The following is a 21879-nucleotide window of genomic DNA, read 5'->3' on the forward strand; positions in this document are numbered from 1 at the left end:
CGGCAGGCCCAAGCCAGGCAGGAGCCGCGGACAAACTGCGAAGTCTCTCTCCTCCGCGCGGTTTACGCCGAGACGTCAGTAGCTAGGGCTGGCCGTTAAAACCCGAGGTGCTGGAGCTATTGGGCTCCGTGAACGGCAGGGTTTTCTGCATCAGCTCTCCCAGCCCACTCTGGATCAGCCCTGGCAGTACGGCAGAGCCAGACAACCTGCGCGAACTGTTTGCAAGCCTTCAGGAGGGTCCCAGCATCTCCGGTTGGAGCACGGCGCTCCGTAAACCAGCAAGGGCCAGTGCCGGCTCCTCGGCTGTTGTTGAAAGGCGGTTTTGCTTCTTGGAGGCAGAGGAACAAGAGCAATGGGAAGCTTTCCTAGCTTAGTTTCCCCGCTTGGGCCATGAGCTCCTTCCCCACTTTGCACCAATACACTCCATCAAGCTCCCTACACCGCTGGGTGCTTTTGATCTCTAAGAGGAGAGAGTATACAAGCACTTCACCTCCCCCTTCCCACTCAAGACATTTTGGAGCAAGACGGGTTTCCCTGCCACAGGGCCCCTTTCAGGAACACAACTTCCCATTCCCAGGGAGCGAGGCTATCCTCGCCTGTTGGGCCCATCACCTGGCCCCTACCCAGACTTTGTGAAAGGAGCAGATCTGCAGCAGATGACTCCTGGCAATGCACATAATTAGAGCAGATGCTAATTGGGCTGGGGGCAGGGCACAGAAAGAGAGGAAAGGATCAACACGGCTTAGGAGGCTCCACAGCGTAAGGGGTCAGCTCCACGTCTATGGGGCAGCTCCACGTCGGTCATCACGCCCTCCTGCCCCCGTCCTTGCTATCAATTGCCTGCCAGCCTGCATTGGAGCAGATGCTATCAAACAGTCCACTGGGATGGGGACTCCTGGGTCCTATTCCCAGCTGTCACCTGCTAGCTGCATTACCCACAGCAAGATCAACCCACATTTCCATTCATTTGCCTACTACTAATGGCAATGCCTAGATGTCCGGCACAAGCGCTGGCTGCAGTCAGCAGTGGAGGGAAGGGAGGATCGTGAATAATATTCACCTTTGTGTCATCGTGCTTAGGGCCAGACTGCACCCCCTCTTTGTGCGAACATTTCAGGCCAGCCACAGGCTCGAGACCCACACCGAGCACAGTGCAGTCTGCTGTATGGTGGGGCTAAAAACATGCGAAATGAAAGCTTAGATCCTGAAGGGATGGGGATGGGGGAGGGAAACCATAAATCCTCACAATTAGGGGATTTTCCAGCTCTGCGGATGATCGCTCTCATCCCTGAAAATGACCGTGTGTCACTGGAGAATGAGCAAGGCCTTTAAGATCCCTGCCTGTAGCTGGGGTGGGAAAAAAAAACATTAAATCAAGGGACTGTGGATCCTTCCAGTGCGTGAGGCCAGGCACCCTGCCATGCACACACACGGCTACCTGCAGCAACATCGGCCTCACAAACCAGGTCAGCCCCATCACCCCCAGCCTGCCAGCTCCGGGGGCAATCTCCATCATATTCCCAACAGCAGCTGTTCTCTTCTTCTCAGGGCAACTGTATTCCCCTGCAAAGAAGTCTTTCCCCTTCCCTTCAGCACGCTGCGGGGGGGGAAAAAGGCTATGTTTCTATTTAAAAGTGGGATCAAGTACCCTTTGGTATCCTGCTCCTAGCTCATTATGAAATTCAGGACACAGCTACTAAAATTGGACTCCGGCTTTAGGATAAGTGTTAATACTCTGCGTATCTATGCGCCCAAGAACCTCAAAGCAACCACTTGAAACAAAGCAATTAAGCCTCTACACCCTTGTGAGGCAGTCATGCCCATTCTACAGACAGGGAAGCCGAGGTAAAGAGCAACGGAAAGCAACTCGCCTACGGTCACACACTAGGTTAGTGACAGAGCCATCCAAATCCCTGGAGTCCCAAGCCACTCCTATCCACAGGACCACACAGCCCCAAAGCTCATCCCACGATGCAGTCCCAGAAAAGTAAAGAGGTCAGTCAGATGCGTTGCCTCCAAAAAGAAAATTTTACCCAGGGAGCCCCACCCCCCCTTCACCAAAGCAGTCACTGCTATACCAGCACATTTAAAACCCCTTCATTAAAGTGTCCACCATCCCAAAACCGATCCTAAAACACAAGGATGACGCGAGCTAGTGAATACTTGTGCCTGGTCTCGCACACATGGAAAGGTTTGCTAATCCCTCCAAGCAGCATATCCTGAAGTTCACAGCTAATCGCTTCACTCCACCGGGCCCCTGCTTCGTCACAAGATGGCCGAGAAGACCTAGTGGTGGTCGGAGGGTTTTTTCCCCCTTTTTTTGTATTTTATTTATTTCATCTCCCTTCCCATCACTGTCCCCTCAGCAAACCCAACTAAAAGCATCACCCTGCCATTCAGGACTATTCATCTCCGAGCAAGCCTGACACATAAAATTCGTTTGACAGCCCAATTCGTACGGAGCCCAATTAATATAGTTCAGCAGCAGTTAACCATTAAGAGCAACCCCGGGGAAGAGATACAGCCAAAAGCCTCCGGGCATGGCGGGAGTAAGGGGAGAGCGCACTGCCAACCAGGCAGGAGGAATCCCAGTTTTTGCTTTGCAAAAGGGTTTAAGCTCCCCCCCCTTATACAAGCAGCCTCATGAAAAGGGCTTAGCGCCGAAGGGACACGGGGCTCAGTCAACACTTAGACAATCCTGCCGCCATACCCTATCCACTCACCAGTTCCAGAAATCGAGACATTTCTCCTAAGGCAGAAGCAGCTCCCTGCAGGAAGGAGAGGCAAATATCTAAAAGCCCTTATTAGCACTGCCACAGCACTTCCCAAGCCCAGCTCCCCTCCGGCTACTGCTTGTCCCCGTGGCAAGCAAGAGGCGCTGCTGGAGTCAGCAGAGCCACAGAAATCCAGCTGTCATTGCTCCTAGTCCTCTGCTCAGAGCTCATCTACACCTGCCTTCCCGCTCCAAACCCCGTCCCCTGCCCAATCCATTGCTCTGCCCTCTGCTCCTTGCCCCATGCTCCCCCATCCCTTGCTCTGCCCTCTGCTTCTTGCCCCATCCGCTGCTGTACTGCCTGGCCCTTACTGATCTACTGCCTGCCACAGGCAGAGGCTACCCGTGCCATTTGCGTGACGGATGCTACAGGTCGGCCAGCCCCGGCTTAGTAAATAACCCTCGTGGCTCTTCTCCAGACAGCGTCCACACATCTTGGGTATTTCCCAGATGCTGGACTGATGCAGAAAGCTGCTGAGGTTGAACACAGCCTACAGGCAATTAAAACCAGACCCCAGACGTCTGGGGTCTGGTCTCACCTCTCTTGCTAGGAAACACTCTTGGTCGTTTTAATCTATTCTGTGGGTGCAAATACACCAGAGCGTGTATTAGGAGGAATGAGAGGTGCCCGAGTCATTGAACAGAAGAATATCCTCAGCAGACATGGGGGAATTTGCCTGCTCGCAGCACTGACAGACCTCTGCAAGGGCATCGTTTGTCAGACAAGAAGCAGGGTTTCTTGTAGCTGTGCTGCACAGAAAGCAGCCAGGAAGCTCGCCTCGTTCTTGCTGGCTGATGCTAACAAGGCCAGAGAGTCTTCTGCCCTTCACTCCTCAAGGTAAAGTCCATAAATGCGAGTGCCAGGAAAGAGCACTGCGCACGCAAGTGCACTGAAAGCAAGGAAAACATCCATCCGTTGCCAGAGATAAGCTTCCCAAGAACCCCCCCAAACCCCTTAGCGAAAGCTGTTGACTTCACTTGCCTGCAACAGGTACGGGGACATTCAACCAGCGAACAGCGAGTCTGACGTTCAGAGAGCAGCAGCAGTGGGGCAAGTGTCCAGCCCCTGGGCAGCAGCAGCCCCAGGGGCAAGGACTCCTCCAAGCCACACTGCTGCTTTCAGCCTTGCTGCAGTGGGCTTTGCACAACAGGACCATGACTGTGGGACTAACCTCAGACCGGGGTTTCTCAAACCGTGTGCGTAGCTTGGGGGGGAGGGATGTGGCTAAAGCCGGGAAGGTTTGTGAGAGGCAAGCGAGAGGAGGGAAGGAGGCATATTCATGGAAGAAAGGCAAGACCGAGGCCAACTCTACAGCTTCCCTTAAGCTTTGGGAGAGGTTGCGGTTGCGATGCTTTTGAGGAGAGCAGCCTAAAAATAAAAAATAAAAAATCAAATTTAAAACACCAGCATTGGCCTTAGACAACCAGCACTTGAGAGCAATGGGTCAGAGAAGGGGAATATCCCTTCGGCTCATCCATGCCGGGAGCTGTGGGAACGGCATCGAGCCTCAAACCAGGACCCTTCCAGCAGCAGCGGGTCCAGGCAGTGCTCTGTCCAAAATCAACTCCCCGGTTACTTGAATGGGGCAGTTCTCCTTCCGCAGCTCCACCTCACCCATAGCCTTCCTGGAATAAAGGCGGAGGGGGACAGGGAGGGCGGCGTTTCAAACATCCGCTCCAAAACAGCTCTGCAAAGCTGCTGCATGAGTCATTTAACCCAAGCTGCAGTGGCAGCAGGGCCTGGGGCACTCCCTTCCAAGCCAAGAGCTGTAGAGGAAACCAGGTCAGCCACACCAGGCTTTTCAGGTGAAGACGGTTTGTTTCCACGAAACATAAAACAGGGGGAAAGAGGTCACATCTGGAAACGCACTCATGAACCCACTTTGAAGACAGCATCCCTTCAGACCAGGGCCACGTGCTCCCAATCACCTGACACATTATCCTTCAACACCAGCATGGAGAGACCAGGATCCTTTCACGATGAGTTAATCAGAGAAAGGAGCAGGCTGGGAACTAGGAGGAGAGATGGGGAGCGAACAAGGCGGCAGCAGGTTGGCAGCCCAGGAGGTACCAAGCACGTTTAAGAGGCACGGCCGCTGGAGAGGTGACTGCAGCACTCCCAAGATCGGACCTGAACCCTTCCACTTGCACTTTCCAAGCGCAGAGAGAGCAGACCTGAGGGGCTGAACACACGAGCCCTACGCCGCACAGTCCACGCTGCAGAGCCAGTCCAATGACCAAATTGCTTCAGATGCATTATGGCAGACAGGCCCATCAGCTGAGACTCACTGAGTCACGATTTCACCATGATGATGATGATGATGATGTAGTTTGGATAATTATACAACTGCTAATGCTGGCAGGCTCCACTGGAAACCCACACAACCGTCTCCAGCATCCGAGTGACTCAACCCACGAGCCAGCTTCACAATTCTGATGACTTGGAGGAGACATCCCACTTTTCAAATTACTGGCAATTCCTCCTTCCAAGGAAAACAGAGGTGAACAGGGGCCAGCTAATGCAGCAAAAGCCAAGAGATGTTTGCAACACCCGACTATGCTTTACTAGCAACCTACTGACTGCAATGGGTGGCTGATATTGTGTAACGGAAAGAGAGGAAAGAAAACAGACACTCAGACCAAAGCATGCAACAAGCACTAATGGCCAAAGCAAGCGCTCACAGACCATTCCTAAGACGACTCCTATTTAGTCCAACAACGCTACAAAAGGAAGGAAGATGGATGGTCTCATGTCCAAGACAGGGAAGCGGGGGCGGAGCTGTTTCTGGCTCCATCGCTGACCTCCCGAGGGACCACAGACAGCGCGCTGCATCTTTCTGCTCCTCAGCTTCCTCATCTGGGAACGGAGATGGCCTCCTGCTAGGGGAAGTCAAGATTTCATACACTGGTTTTGCTGTGATGCGTTTCCATTCGGAAGCTGCAGTAGAAACATGGCCGCTAATACAGCCTCGTTAAATCGCACCAATATTTAGACCGGCAAAAAAAAATAAAACTGGGGTAACATGGATCCGTTGCGGTGCAGACTGACCCCCACGTGCCCAAGGACCCTTTGCCCCTTCCTGAACAGCACAGCCCGTGACGAGCCCCGATCAGCATCTAAATATCCGAGAAACGATGATCTGCAGCTGCTGGAATTCCAGGCTGACGGGACCCGCTGCCAAATTTCCACTGCAGTCCCCGACTCCAGTTCAAACTACGTTTCCCTGAAAACAGACACTTGCCCGGAAGTCTTAGGAGCTTTTCAAGAGAGCGCGAGGGTCGGATGCGTCACTTGGTGACCTCAGAGAAGCAGGAAAAAGGAAAAAAAAAAAAAAGATTGGGAGGTGTGCCGCTTAGCTTTCGGACTACCCAAGTCAAATTTGAGGCAGCCCCTGCACCCACCTCGCTCCCCAAGTACCCCTACCTGCGACAGCCCCTATTTCTGCCCTTCTCCTCGCACCCCGCAATGCTGAAGACAGCCTCAGTCTGCAGCCCCAGCACAGGAATCAGGGGTTACGGAAAGCTGCCATGTTTCACCATGCAAAAGCCTATGGTTAGCATGCCCCGAAGCCTGGTTTATGCCCCAGCTCAAAAGCAGCAGCATGGAAGGGAGTGAAAAGAAAAGGCTAAAGCAGTAGAGTGGGTTGTGGGTGCTCAGTGCCAGAGAGGGATGGCAGGAGCTGCCGGAGAAGGCAAACAACAACAGGGATGGCAACACCTTTGTAGCTCAGACACTGTGTGTGAGCAGAGCTGCAAGTCCAGCACTGGCTCAAAACCCCAGGAACATTCAGATCTGGGATCAGAGGCTGAACCCTATCCTCAACGCAGGCTGCAGCTCACTGGATGGCCAGGCTCAGAGTCACATGCACCCATGACGCCAGAGACTTAAATAATCTCATTACACATAACAGAGACCGCCGGCCCGATCCCAGGCAGCTGCAGTGAACCTGCCTGCCTGCCTGCTCCCTTTATTACTTAATGCTGAAAGCATCCACGCATGGACAAGGCAAGACGTTGCCCCTGTCCAAAGCAGATCAGCCACCCCTTCCGGTACTATCGTGCATGTCCATCTAAGCATGGAGAGGACGTGCTGTACGCCAGCCTTCCCCGCCTCACCAAGCCCCAGCCAGCCACGCAGCGATTCCCCTACCCCCAGCCACCCCCGTGCCCAAGAGCCACCCTGCCTGCAACGTCATTTCCACAGATCACAGCAGCTCCAGAGAGATTCGATCTCGAGACGTCTCACATCCGTGGGATTTAAGAGCATTCACGGGCTTTTGGTCTTGACCCCTGCCTAAGGCCCCTGAAGAAATGCAGGGTCGATGTGATTAGTGCACCCTGCTCACTAGAACCCCTAGCCCTAAAGAGGTGAGACCCCCAGAAAGCTGCAATCTTGGCAGTGACTTGGTACAGGAATTTCTCTTGCTAGTGCTCGCTGCATTCGGATTCATGCTCTTGCCCCCTTCTCTAGTCCCCAGGAGCAGATCCCTGCTAAATTAGGATGCATCTGCATGTGATGCTTTAATGCGCATTAGCCTAAGTTAATGCACATTAAGCATGCATGTCTACACATGCATGCCCTTAACAAGCATTAAAAATGGTGAATTTAGGCTAGTCACAAATGCAGGTATCAAGCTGAAATGCGAATAGTTAAAGCATGTGTCTGGGTAAATCTGGCAGAGTACAAAGTTTCTCAGAAAGCAGCACTCCCCCAGGGCCTTGGACATTGCACCTCTGTCACCAATGACATTGCCCTAGTGATACAAATCCATGGCCCATAAAGCAGACACACACCTGTGCACAGGACTGGGCTTAAAGCGATTTCAGTGCAGGAAAGAACCTAAAAGGGAAATTTTAGGCACAGCCTATTTCCATTCACATTACTCAGGTACTTTGCCGTGTCTCTTGGGACCAAAGCTCCCTCCAAGAGAAACACCTGAAGTCACAACCCTTCCGGGTTTAAACAACATGCCAGCTGTGTGCTGGGAGCAGTCAACGAGTGGTATTTCAGTACCCAGTGCCAGCAACCTGCTAAGCACTTGATAGGCAGGTGCAAAGTCCACGTCCTGGCTCTAAAGCACTTTAACCAGCTGGGAAATAGTTTTCCTCCAAAACAAAGTTACACAAGGCCCAAGTGCTTGAGAGAGAACCATCAGAGCACCTTCACGTCCACCAAGTCAAGGACGTGGGCAGCTAAAGGGGATTAAGTGGCTTGTTCTTCTCCGCTAGTACCACCATCAGCACTTTCCCCAGAACCGTTTAAGGCGCTTCAGAGCCAGGAGCCTTCTCTGCACAGGGATTAGCTTGAGCGCTAAAGCCAAGCGCCTTGCTAGACAGCGAGCGGGAAGACCGTGGTGGCACAGATGGTCTGGGGGAGCCCCCAGAGGCAGCTGCCACCCCCTGTTCTGACCGATCCATCACACCCCGGCGCCCCCGGTTCAGTGGAAAGGACACCGGGGTCTTTGCCCTAGCACCCCGCCTCAGCAAACGGCGGGCAAGCTTTTCAAAGGGCGCTCAAGGAGCTCCAGCCCCACTGCCTGGTCCTCAGCGGCTGAAGCCCTTTTTAAAAGATTAGGATACGAAGCTGCCTGGCAAGCCTGACAGGGTGTGTCGGGACCGGAGAAGGGAGTTCCCATCTGAATGGCTCGGTGCTCACATTCCCACGGGCACAATCACAACACGCCTAGATTTCCCCCGCGACAGCGCAGTCTGGCACCGTGCATTAGCTTCAGCGCTTCCCAACATCTCTGTCCCTGCTGCAAGCCCCCCCCAAGCCCCCCGCATTAGCAACCCAGCAATCCTACTACCCTCCTCACTCCTGCCACCGCCCTTGGCCTGGGAGACAGGCGCTCTCTGCAGAGAGCGCCGCACCAGCCGAGCAGCATTCCCCGCGTGCTTCTCACATCCTCAAAACGCCGCCCGACTCAGCCGCGCTCGATTGTGCCATGTCGGGATGCCTGGCCCCAGCAAGATCGCCGGAGCAAAAAGAGAGCGGACCTGGGGTGGGCCTGGACAGAGGGTCACGCACCTGCAAGGATCCCCACGGCAGCTACCATGCTCCGAAACACAGAAGAGGGCCCGTCCCTGCTACACACCCCGCTAACCCCCTCCCCACCACCGGGGAGAAAGGAAGCCCCAGCGATGCGTGGCACGTCACGCCGGCGCCCTCGCCCTCACATCGGGTGGGCACTCGTCATGCTGGGGGTCTAGCTGGAAGCGCCCGTGGAAGAGGTGCTGTCTGCTGCACCAACCCCAGCAGCCCACAGCCACCCTCTCCCTCTGCAGAGGACTCTGGCCAGGCAACCGGGGAGGTGGCACGTTATTCTTGGAAGCGGCGAGGTGAGGTCATGCCGTCCGAACGCTGCAACCCGAAGCCATACACGGGGCCTTCTGCTTGGAGAGAAGCCGCCCGAGCCCTGGGCGCAAGGGGATGGAGAGAGAGCAGCGCACAGCTCGTGCACTCGAAGAGAGGAGTGGGGAAGGGGGAGGGGGTCCTGCAGCACCGGGCACCCTCCCCTCACTGCATTAACACTATGCGAGGCTGAATCAGAGCAAACCAGTGGGGTCTGACGCTAACCCAGCTCAGCATGGAAACTTGTGTATTTTTACACAAGAAGCAGGGTGGCTTCTGGTCAAGCAATCACAGGAGACATCCGCACGGGCCTCATCCTGGAGCAGAGGCAGAGGGGGAGCCTTGTACCCGTCACCTCTCTCTGGAGTAGGGTTCGCACCAGTGGCTTTCCTGGGGCAACACCCAGTGCAGACTGAAAGCCACCTGGTGCCAACATGCCTGCCAGGCTCTTCCCTTCAGCAAAGTGCCCTCCTCCCCTCCCAGGCCCAGCACAGGCCTGCAACCCTCGGCCAGCAGAGCCCAGGGCCGGGGCCGGAGCAGAGGAGCCGCGAGTCAGAGACCTAAAAATACACAAGTGCACTCAGACCACGGTCCGTAGACTTCGGTGGTGAGAAAGCACTCCGGCAAGCCAGGAAGGTTTTGTTACGCTGTTTTTAGGCTCCTGGTTGCGGGAACTGAGCAGCAATGTCAGCGCGCAAGCAACCCGAGACCCCGAACTCCAGCCCCCCCCACCCGCCATCTCGCACCACGCATGCAGTCCCCACGGCCACAGAAGCACTGCTTCAGATCAAGCTGCATCCAAGGAGGTCTCCGACCCCCTTGACTCTTACCCCATCCACCATCCCCATCCCCTCGGCAGGGACCGGATGAGTTTGAGCGCAGGCCTATCGGCTTTTCAAGAGCGGCAATGCCGCCAACTCGCTTTTCCAGGCTTCCTGTCTGTGCTCTTTGGTGTCTCCATGTCCCTATCTCTCATCCCACTGATGTGCTCGGAGACCTTGCTTCTAATCTACAGAGCTCCAAGCTGTTTATCCAGTGCTTTAAATATACACAGTACATTTAAAGCCCAGTGCCTCACAGCAAGTAAAGCATGCCTGACAAAGAAGAGAGCCCCAGCCCGGGGCTGCTGGCTAACGAAAGGCACAAGTCTGTACAAGGCAATGCGGCACAAAACAGGTTAATACACCATTTTAACCGGCGCTCTTCCCAAAGAAACTCTGCTGAAATCAGATCTGGGACCCAACTGTCACGATGCATGAACTAAATCTCCCACGTACATCGCTCAATTTATCGTGTGTGGAAAGCACTCAACCCTTCCAAAGGGTTTCTGCCAACACACCTGGCCTGGGAAGTACTAACAACAGACCGAGTCGGCCCACGAGTCCATTAAGCCCAGTGTCCTGTCTCTCAGAGGGAACGGTATTAATTCATACACGGCCTGTCTCGCACGGGAACGGTATTAATTCATACACGGCCTATGAAGAATGATCTACCCCATCCCTCCCCCTTCCAGAGGCCTGGGAAGTCCTAACTTTTAGGCTGTAACCCCAATTTTGGCGCTGAATATCCACCGATGGACCCACCCTCCATGAAGCTATTCAACCCCCTTTTGACCCTGGCTAATGCTGTAACACGGTCCATCCCTGACCTGAGAAGGGCAGGATGGCCTTGGCACCGAGGCTCCGGAGACTTGAGTTCAGACCCCAGTTCTGCCACAGACTCCGTCAGTGGCCCTGGGCAACTCCCTGAACTAAGCGGAGCTATGGAGGGCTGAGCACGTGTGAAGCAGGAGGATCTCTGCTTCAGGAGGACGTTAGACAGAACCGCCTCACTCCAAGGGTGGTCAAGCGCTGGAGCAGATCACCTAGAGAGGCTGTGAAATCTCCATTCCACCAGGCCCCGGAGGTAAGTCGCATCCGCCCTTAGCACTGCGCCGAAGTCAAAGTCTCCAAAATCATGAAGACTGGTAGTCGACCAACATGTTCTACAACCCCTACAGAACAAGTTAGGCCAAGTTAGCGAAATCATCCATGAGATCATCCATGCCAGCACGGGCCTGTTCTTTGCGGCACGCTCTCTTTTGCTGCGTGAAGTCAGGTCTCGAGCGCGGTCCAGCAGGATAAGGTAGAGAGAAGGAATCTAGAGATAACTATGGGGAAATGACTTCCTCTCACCGAGGCTCGGTCTCCCTCAGCTGCGGCTTCCCCATCCTCCCTTCCAGTTCAAAAGAACTAGATGCAGGAGTATTATTATTATTATTATTCAGCTCCCATGGTTTCCTTAGGAAGTATCAGTGCCAAAGCACAAAGCAAAAGTCAACCTCGATTGCCTGGGTCTTGTCAGTTTAACTCAGAACCTAATACGAAGTTGCGGATTTGAGTGCTTGCCACAGACAATAATTTAGGAGGCACAGCATGACGCCCAAATTACCAATGTGAACTCCGAACTCAAACCAGTGGAGAACTTTGGTCAGTGAGATAATAAACCACTGTCCTGGAATACCCCAGGGAAATCATTATACTGTCCACAGCTTTGCAACTGTGTGTTGCATAAGAGATGGCATTAAGGCCATTTTTGGTTTTACAAACTACGTGACGAAGCTAAAAAAAATGCTACCCCTCCAGTGACGTGGGCTTGACAGCGCTAAGAACAAGCCAGATAGCAGCATGCAGTTAATACTGAGATACCTTCACCAAGGAGCACTAGCCCTGCAATCTTCATAGGTTTGTTCGATGATTATGGGGCTGAGAATTTAAGAGTGGATTTTCAAAGGAGCAATGCACCCAGTTCCAACTGAAAGCGAACGGGAACTGAGAGCCTAACTCCCCGAGTCATCCCTGAAAAACCCCAGCTTGGGAGGGCGAGCGTGTTCACTCATCAGCCAAATAAATGCGGTCATCCGAGGCATCTTGTGGCTGTTGCAAGAAGCCAAATTCTAATGCAGCATCATGATCCTTAAAGCAAAAAAAAAAAAAAAAATAATCAAGTTAAGACTGAGGGGGCCGGTATGTTCTTAACCGGCTTAAAAAAGTGGTAAGGGACAACTTTTTACAATAAAGAGCAGATCCAACAGACACGATGCAAGAGGAGGGGGGAACGTCAAGATGCTCTTCCAAGCAGAGACCAACTAGAGAAGCCCTTGCTGTCCGTTACAGAGTCAAAAACCAGGATCTGAGCTAACTGCGACTTCAAGGGAACGACCGGATCGTGTTCCATAACGTTCAGCGCATCAGCATAGCGCAATAAGGGGCACCTCCTAATTCCCTGGGGGATTAACTGAAAAGCATGGACTTTACCTTCTGGGCTTACTTTGTGGCATGTCTGCCAAAAAGGCTGGCCCCTGCTGTCCTAGACGACATTGTTCTGGTAAAGCCTACAAAAGAACCACAGTGATAGGCCCCTGATGGGCATCATTATGGCCCTTGTGCCTCCCTCCCCCAGATAACCTCTCCCTCTTGGACAGATGATGAACTCAAATGGCACAAATGCATTTAGGGGCATGTGCTCACCAATACAGAACTGCTCCACTTCAAGCACTTGGCTGTTTTAATGGGTACTTGGGGAAAAGCAGCATGACGGATACTGCTAAGGTACCTTGGAAGGCACAGCATCCCCAAAAGGACTGCTCCGTGGACCATCTTCCCAGTCCATCGGCCAGCTACAACTACCTCGAAGCTGAAATTAAGAGCTCATTTTTATTAAAAGCAACTGACCCCCCAGACCTCCCCAAGTGAAACACACGGCAGAGATGCAGACAGACGCACGGGAAAAGCTACTCACTAGCATTCATCCAGCGTTAACTGAGCCTCTATTATCCTCCGACCCAGACCACCTGCCGTTTCCTTGCAAAGGGCTGCATTAAGGCAACCAGTCATTGATCCAGAGTCGCATTGGAAGATCAGTTGGAAAAGTACCTCTAGGAATGGAACTGACACTGCGCAACACAGAATTGGACCTCACCCGCAATCCTACCCCTGCAATCTGTATCGCATAATGCCAACAGCCCAACTGCAATAACCAAAGCCAAGTCAAGTCAGCAGTGACCTACATACAATACATTTTCCAGATCTTACAAATCTAATTTGCTTCTGATAATAAACCAAGCCAAGCTGTGGGGGGGTGGGGGGACGGGACAGGACGGGACACAATATACGCACCATCTCATGTTTCAGGACCATTAGCCACCACTTCATTGCCATTAACGTTCAGAATGCCAAAGAGCAAATTATTTCATCCATAAAAGAGCCTGATCCTGTTTAGGGCTAAGCATCTTGAAGGAGTCACTGCGTGCCACCACATCGCCTTGAGGTGGAGGTCACCAAAACACCTTCAGGACTCAGCCCCTCAAGGAGAAAGCATCTAACTTGACATCCCCAGCAAGAGGCAATGCCAACTTGCTGGTCTCAACAGCATCGTGTTTCCTTAATACTGGTCATCCGGTGAGTTCTGCCTGGCATGTTTTCTTCTGCAGTGACTGGGGGAAGAGAAACAGGTGAGGCCAGAACTACCTGCAAAAAAAGCTTCCACTGTTTATATCATCTGGGCACAGCGCAAACAAGTGAGACGATAGCACGTTCACTTGCACGAGACCGGAACGCGCTACTTTATGCAGCAATCAAGCGTCTCTGCCAAGGACTCAAAGTGGGGGGAAATTGGTCAAATTGCATCTTCTCGGCTGCTGAACTGCACATGCGTCCCAAAACCCTTAAATATTATTATAGCAGCGGTTATCTAATGAAATCCCGACATAAATGCCTCTTCGAAGTTGGGAGAGAGAGGTTTAAGAACGCGTGGTTTGACAGGATTCCCAAAGGAGCAAACCAGAAACAGAGGTAGCCACAAATATTAACGCGATATATAGTTGTCTCTCCATCGACAACAAATTGCATTAATACACGACCTTTTAGAGCATGACGTGTGGGGAGAAAGGCTTAGCACATAGCTGCTAGCCTTCAAACCCAGCATACAGCACAAAGGCAGTTCACCTTTGACTTCTGGCTGGGAGCCACACAATTTCTGTTTAATGTCACCGGAAACGCAACAGCTCCTGATGCAATCATTTCCTTGTATCCAGGTCGCTCAGTTATTCCTTCTTCGCTGATGCAGCTAATGAGTAATTCAGAAGTTGTGAATAACTCTGTATAGGTTCACAAGAGCTCGGCCCTGGCTGAGCGACACCGCGCGGCATTTAGGGCCAGGCACACTGTAGTTAGTAAGTCACCCATCACTGCCCACAGGTTCAACCGGTGGACCTGAAGTCTCCCAAGCTCCCTGGACAGGCAGCTTGTCGGACGTACTCCTCAAGGCAGAAAGGACACCGGGTAGCTTCGTCTAGGACCCCGAACTAACAGCACAGCAGATTTTCAAATCCCGGGCTAGGAGGAGTCATTTACGGGAGCAGCTGTGCTGCACTTTGAACTGACACCAACACATTCAATAGCTCAGCTAAACTCTTCTCAGCCCGGAAGAAAACGAGGAGAGCGATGGGGGTGGGGACAACGTCTGGGCAGAAACAGTCCCAATTGAATCTGTCATGGTCCTTTGCCTTGCTGCTGGATCTGGCGCATCTGCAGGCTTAGCTCGCACATGGAAAGATTTGGCCCCATGTGGCCACAGCTTCCCATCTTCACACAGGTCTCAGAGGGGGTGAAACAAGGTAGGGGGTGGGATTTACGCTGAAAGGTAAAGGCTGCGATTTACGTTCCATTTTAATGCTGTTGAAACCCTGGGCTGTAAGAGGCATTTAAGCACAGCCAACAAAACACAAATCAAACGCGCACCCTGGCCACGCGGCTAGCGGAGCAGGATACGACGGACAAGAGCATCACCGCGGAGGGGCCCTGCTGAGCTGAGCCCGTATTTTGATAAGGGACAGCTGCCGACACAAGGCATCCCTTTCCCTGTGCCTCACCCCGCCATTCTCTCTCTTTTGTTATTTCACGCAGAAAGGGTATGAAACTGCTATTCAAATAGTTGAGTCAACTTTCAAATTGATGGAGCGAGCAAGTCTGTCAAAACAGAGGTTGATCCTACTCATTTACAGTCGAAACGGACGGGTGGCGGGGGGAGGAAAGAGGGATACTGGGCATGTTCCTCAAGCACAACAGTGCGGCTAATGAGAAACGTCAGCCCTTTAGCCAAAAAAGTTACGCACATGTCATTCAGCAGAATAACTCCAATTTCTTTTCCCCAAGGTATTAGATCTGCAGCAGTAATTTCTCTGCCCCTTCCTCTGCACACCTCCACTCTGAAGGAGGATCCCAATCAATGGGGGATCTGCATATCAAAAAGGCTCCTCCTTCATTGTCTTGAGTTTAGCAAGCCCAGCCTTAAGCAGATGTCCTCATTTAAAGACCAGTGAAACACAGGCAACCAGAAGCTGGCCTGGGTTGTGGGTTTGGCTTTGTTGTTTTGTGCATTACCAGGTTCATGGCGAAGATTTAGAGTTTCGGAACAGCAAACGAGGGGGAGCAGACCGCGTCCAAGATGGGCAGGAACCGTCTCCTCCGGGGAGCGTCCCACATCTCACCTGATGCTTAGCGCTGCGTTGCACAGATAAACTTTCCCAGCTTCCCTGTAGCAGAGAAACCCCGTCCCCTTCTCCAAAGGCTCACTTGAGACAAGGGAAACCATCACATTACTGTGGCCTAATGTGTGTATATTTTAGCGCACTGTTTATACAAACACCTTTCAAACAAAGGCACGTTATGGACTCCTGTATCCACCACAACGCACCCAGCTCTGGGAGGGAGAACAGGAGACATTTAGTGTCTACAACGTAACTGCTGAAGAGGGTGATTAGACAAGGACAGCCAGACCAACTTCGGCATTGACAGAGTCCTACCAGAGCCCGAGCAACCGTGCGTGCGAGCTCGAGCTGTACAACGTCACCCAGAAACGAGCTGGAACAAATCTCCAAGACTGGAGACGACTTTGCCTCTCAAACTTGATACTTCGGCCCCGAAGCCAACCCGTTCCCACATTACTTGGCATGGTTTTAAACCAACTCACAGCCCGGCTTTGTCCATGTTAGCGGGCAGAATTTTAAGGGGGTGGGGGGGGAGAGGGGGCAGACGTTTCACGGCAGGGATGGGAACAGTAGCAACACCACGCAAGCGAGCCAGAAAGCAAACAATGAAACAGGGGCAGCCGGTTTCATCCCAGGTACAACGCAAACAAACCCCGGCGGCAGGGAGGACAGGAAGTGCGCTGGATCTTTTTTAAAGTGCGTTTTCATTTTGATGGCGGGGGGGGGGGGGCATTGCAGGAGCTCTTTTGTCTCCGCAGTTTCATAGGATTTGCTCGTTCTACCCCATCCCGAGACGGCTCGCAGCCTGCTCGCAGCGGCTGGGGCGCCGGCTGTATTTCCGTGCAACAAGACAGCGGACATGCTCCATCGCGGCTGGGCGGTGACCGCGGCTGGTATTTCTCACCTCCCCTCTCCCCCACCACAGGAAGGGGGGGGTCTAGCAGCCCCCCGCACCGGGGAAGTCCTGCCGCCCAGCTGCTTCCCGGGGGGAGTGGGGGGCCCTGTGGCAGCCGGCACGGCCACCCAGACACGGTGCCTCGCGGCGCTGGTGGCCGGAGGGCCTGCACGGCCTCGCTCTGGCCCCCCAGCCCCCACAGGCCGGGGAGAGGACCCTCGCCCCACACCCCCCCGCCGGCGCCGGCGCTCCCCGGGCCCGAGGACAGCACGAGGCGGGCCGGGAGGGCGGGAGGGAAGGGGGGGCAAACCCCAACGAGGAGCCTGGGGGCTTTTCCCCAGCACAAGGGGCAGCGCCCTGCCCGGGGTGGGGGGGGGGCGGCCCCACCTACCTTGAGGGCGAATTTCTCCCCCGTCTTCTTGCTGAAGATCTCCAAAACTTTCCCGTTGATGCCCAAGCCCAGCACCTGCGTGGTGACCTTGTAGTCGTCCGTGATGGCGTTCTTCTTGATCTGCAGGCCCGCCTTCACGTGGAAGGGGGGGAACTGCTGCTGCACCGCGGGGTGCGGCGGCGCCTGGGCCGGCGGCGGCGCCTGGGCCGGCGGCGGCTGCTGGGGGGGCGGCGGCGGCGGCGGCGGCGGGGTGGGGAAGAGCGCCGGCGGGGTCGGCGTGTTGGACAGCATGGCAGCCCGGCCGGGACGGCTCCTCTCCCCGCCCCTCCGCCGCAGGAAGTTGGAGGGCAAGCGCCGGAGAGGCAGGCAGGCACGCGGGGCAGCCCCCTCCGCGCCGGAGAAGCGCCTCCCCGCCCCCGCCCCGGGCCGCCGCGATCGCCGCCCGCTCCGCCGCGCCCGGAGCCAGGAAAGGCAGCGCTCCGCCGGACCGACCTCGCCCCCGGGGCGGGGCCGCCGCGCGACGTCACGCAGCCCCGCCGCCATTGGCTGCCGCGCCCGCGGGGCGGGGCCGCCGGCAAGGGGCGGGGTCTAGGAGCTGCGGGCCGGATCCTTCCCGGGACCGAGCGCCGTTTGGGGGAGGAGGAGAAGCGTCGGGAGCCAGTCCCAGGAGCGAGAAGAAAAAGGCGGCAAAAAGAAGTCCTCAAAAAAGAGATTAGCGCCCCCAGCAGCCCAGCCACGCTGAGGACACTCCCGTCCGCCCAGACCTTAGATTTGCACCAGCGGCACCAAGCCTGAGGCCTTCGGGTGCTCGCCGGCTGAGGAGATGAAGCGGCTGTAAGGAGAGCCCGCAGGGGGGTCACTTAGGCCCTGGCCGTGCCACCAGCTTTTGTGCGGGAGGCCCAGGGACGGCCAGGGCGTCGCCCGCCTGCAGGAGTCCTCAGCCCTCGGTGAGAAGAAACCTGGGAAAGCCGTGGAAAGAAACACGGACGTGAATTCCCTTCGGGAGGCAGGGGGACAGGGAGGCAGGCTGGCTCCCAAGGTGCCGAAACAAGGCCAAAGCAAACTTGAAATCAGGATCAGTTTTCATACTGCCACGCTGCTCTGTCCCAATGCAGGGGCCACAGCACAAAGCGGCTGTATAGAGGGGGCCTATACCCCAGCTCCGCCCTCCTTGCCTTTGCTATCACCAAATGGCTCGCACAAAGCACGCCCGCCTCGTCTTGGCCTCGCTGCGTGGGTGGATTTCACCCCAGATACACAAATGCCACCGCTCTTCCACTCCGAGATCCCCGATGAAGGGCTGAAATCTGGGGAGTTGGCCGAGTCCGCGGGAATCGTGGGAATCCTTGAAAAGCGAGCGTATGCAATTAAAAAGTGAGTGGCGTGTGGCGCGCAAAACGCCAGCAGCTCAAGGAATAGACGTTTCCCTTACGTCCCCACAAAGAAAACCCGAGGCAAATATTGAAGGCTCTTCCGCCACCTCACGCAGGCCCTTCTGCTTTTCTAAGACACTGGTTTTTTTGAGCAGGGGGGAGTGGGGGGGAGGAACGCTGCATATTTGCACACACGCTATTGCAGGGGAAGCCTTTGGTAGCTGTCGGCTTTGCTCAGCCATCAAGAACAACGCTATTCAGCTGGTGGCCGAGCGTTTGCCAACAAACATGGAAAGAGCTGCCATCAGCACGGAAGATGCTGTTATTCCACACGCCAAGCTGGCAGGATGGAAGGGCTGGAGGAATAAGGGCTCTGTCTTCTGTTTGGAGACCAGGCCACCACAACAAGCCCCAAAATTGTTCAGGACAGGGCCAGAGACCTCGCTGTGGATGGGTCCAGCGGCCACCAACCCCTAGACAGAAAGGGGTGCCCCCCTCAAGCCCATCCCAAAGAGATACAGAGGGAAGGGACTTCTCCAGTTTTAAATGTGTTGCTCTCCCCAGGGCCCCAACAGCCTTAGGAGGAAGACGTCATCTCTCCTTCGGACAGGAAGGATGCCATAGCAGGCAAAGCACCAGTCTCCAATGGATGAGAGAGGTTGCAGACCCCAACTCAGCCACAAGCTCTTTTGCACAAAGGGCAAGTCATTTCTGCCTTGTGCCGAGAGATTACGTTCAAGTCATCACCCGGGGTGCTGGGAGGCACTCGCACGCTGCTGTGATAGAGGCCCCACACATGCGGAGATAGATCTCATCAGCCATGTAGCTTCTCTGGAGGTTTCGCTGGGGTCTTTATTGCCCAGGAAGCCATCAGAATGAGAGAAGAAAATCAGAAGCTATTTTGGTCTTTGATTTAAAACAAAAAAACCCCCCCAAAAGCAAATCCATAAGGGGAGTTTGAGGCATGGCAAGCTTCCAATCTTCCCCTGGGGAGGGCCGGTTAACAAGCTTTAAGCAGGTTTTCACTTCTTCCTAGCATCCAAACATCAATGGGTTAAGACGTGCATTTGCCCACACGCCCTGTTTACTGATGACTGTTTATCTATGATCAATTCCCAGGGAAGACAGGGGACATGAATAATAGAGCAGGCAGATTGAGTGTCAGTGAAAGGGCGGGAGGCGAGAAACAGCTCTGCAATGAACAAAGGACATCCCAAAGATAGCAAATTAACCTGTGCTCCCTGTTCTATCCAGAATCCAATACAGAAGCCGGCACGCTTCAGATGTGAACGAAGAGACAAGGAGTCATCACTAAGAGCCCATATATCACTGATCAGCCCAGCATCCAACAAGAGGCAATGAACAGCTCTTTATCCCCTGCTAAGGCACAGTGGAAATTTTTCCCCTGGGGACAGAAAACAGGAAGTGGCCTTGCAGTACTGGTCATTAATAATCCCTGGTTGTCTTTGCTAATTCGTTTACAGAATTAAATATGGTGCTGGTCCCCGTGACACCTGATGGTATCGCTGCCACTACGACATTTTTCTCCCTGTGGTTGTGGTTTCCTGGGCCTCTGTACAGTGATGAATTTCCCCCGGAGGCCCCGATTCAGGAAGGTGTGCAAGTACTTGCCTGACTTGAAGCACATACTCAGAACCATTTTTAGGTTTCAAAACATGCCTAAGCCCCTTATTTTGAAAGTGACCGAGGCCCTTCTATTTCTATTTCTGAGCCCAAGATTTCACAGATTTCATAGACATTAGGGCTGGAAGGGACCTCGGGAGATCATCGAGTCCAGCCCCCTGCCCAAAGGGCAGGAAGTCAGCTGGGGTCATAGGATCCCAGCAAGATAAGCATCTAATTTACTCTTGAAGGTGTTCAGTGTAGGCGCTTGAACCACCTCTGCTGGCAGACTGTTCCAGCCCTTGGGGAAATTCTTCCTTATGTCCAGCCTGAAATGGTCTTGCAGGAGTTTGTGACCGTTCGACCTCGTCATCCCTTGGGGCGCTCTGGTGAACAAATGGTCCCCCAGATCCTGGCGGTCACCCTTGATAAACTTACAGGTGGCCATCAGATCACCCCTGAGCCCGTGCTTTTCCAGGCTAAAGAGTCCCATGGCTCTCAGCTTGTCATCGTAAGATCTGTTTTCCTGACCTCTGATCATACGTGTGGCTCTCCTCTGGACTCTCTCAAGCTTCTGCACATCCTTTTTGAATTGCGGAGCCCAAAACTGGACGCAGTACTCCAGCTGCGGCCTCACCAAGGCCGAGTACAAGGGGAGAATGACGTCCCGGGATTTGCTCGAGAAGCATCTATGGATGCAACCCAGCGTTTCGGTCGCTTTACTAGCCGCAGCATCGCATTGCAGGCTCATGTTCATCTGTTATCTTCCAATGGAACTGAGGCTTCTAAACCACTTAGTCTCATTGGGGAGAATTTTCAGAAGTGTCTATTCCCATGTTTGCAGGCACACGCAGTCCCCAAAGCCACAGGGACATAAATAGCATATCCTGGGAAACTCCTGGCTGCCCCAAGAAAAAAATAGTTGCAGCTACGTGGTGGAACCCCTTGAACCTTGACACTTGGGGACAGAACCGAATTCACCTCTGAAGGATGCGACAGGCCACAGAGACTTGCCTTCTCAGCCCAGGTGTTAGGTTTAGCCCTACACATACTTCCAATCGAGGGGCTTGGGGTTTCCCCCATTTTAAAAATCAAGGGAAATCATGACCTTGAGAAAGTAAGGAAATGAAATCATGGGAAAGAGGTCACATCTGCAACATGCTGGATCTGAACTGAGCCCCAAACGGCAATCACCTCAAACAGAAGATAGAAAAGTACACTATAAGAGATGGAGCTACAGACACCACGTCACGGTGGGAGAAGCTAGAACTGGTAGCTCACAAGCAGTACAACCTATGGAAGACTTCATTTTCCATCTCTCAACCCAGACCTTCCACAAACAATACATTCCTTTCAGGTGTCAAACCCACACCGATAAAATAAATCTACCTGCTTGGAAATGTATACCATGCTTTTTTAAAAGCCTGTGCTTTAAGGCTAAGTACAGACAGCGAGAAAGCCCAAGGCTGAACTGATTCAATCTTTGCAGGTTAGTCTGAATTGCATAGATTGAACCGACAAGCACGTGAATAGATGTTCACTTCTGTTTCCAGAAATGCAGCCACATACCTGCAGTGGCTTAGGCCAGGAGCCAGGGTGCACGAGAGCACACCTCCCTGCTCAGCTGGAGCAGACAGCTTGGGCTAAGGCTAGCTTGCCCACCCTGCCAGGGTGGAGGTGCAAAGCATCCTGGGATGCTGGGGGTCTGAGAGTTAACTTGAATCTGGAGTGTATCAGGGACAGAAGTTCAATAAGCTGATTTCACCTAAATCAGTTAAGTCTGATGCATCCATCCAGGTTTGTCTTAAACTGGTTCCATCCATTTTGAAAGTGGTTTATGCACACTGAACTTCTGTTGTGTTACGGATTTGAACTGGTTTGCAATCATTTATACCAGTTTATGTGTAATGCCTGTCCCTGGCAGAACCGCTTATCTTCAACTG

The 21879-nt window shown here is 53.8% G+C and overlaps 1 protein-coding gene across 1 annotated transcript in view; it reads right to left on the bottom strand.

Annotated features, from left to right (window-relative positions):
• The window catches only part of MAPKAPK2 (MAPK activated protein kinase 2), a 62395-nt gene extending 44956 nt beyond the window's left edge, over window positions 1-17439 (bottom strand). Inside the window, exon 1 of the mRNA XM_090025521.1 lies at window positions 16941-17439. Within this exon, the coding sequence (XP_089881647.1) occupies window positions 16941-17231 (291 nt within the window). The 5' untranslated portion in view covers window positions 17232-17439. The remainder of the gene's footprint in view (window positions 1-16940) is intronic.
• Window positions 17440-21879: the final 4440 nt, after the last annotated feature.

Source organism: Crocodylus siamensis, chromosome 13 (assembly GCF_052110815.1).
Source record: "Crocodylus siamensis isolate JL-2025a chromosome 13, ASM5211081v1, whole genome shotgun sequence".
NCBI lineage: Eukaryota > Metazoa > Chordata > Crocodylia > Crocodylidae > Crocodylus > Crocodylus siamensis.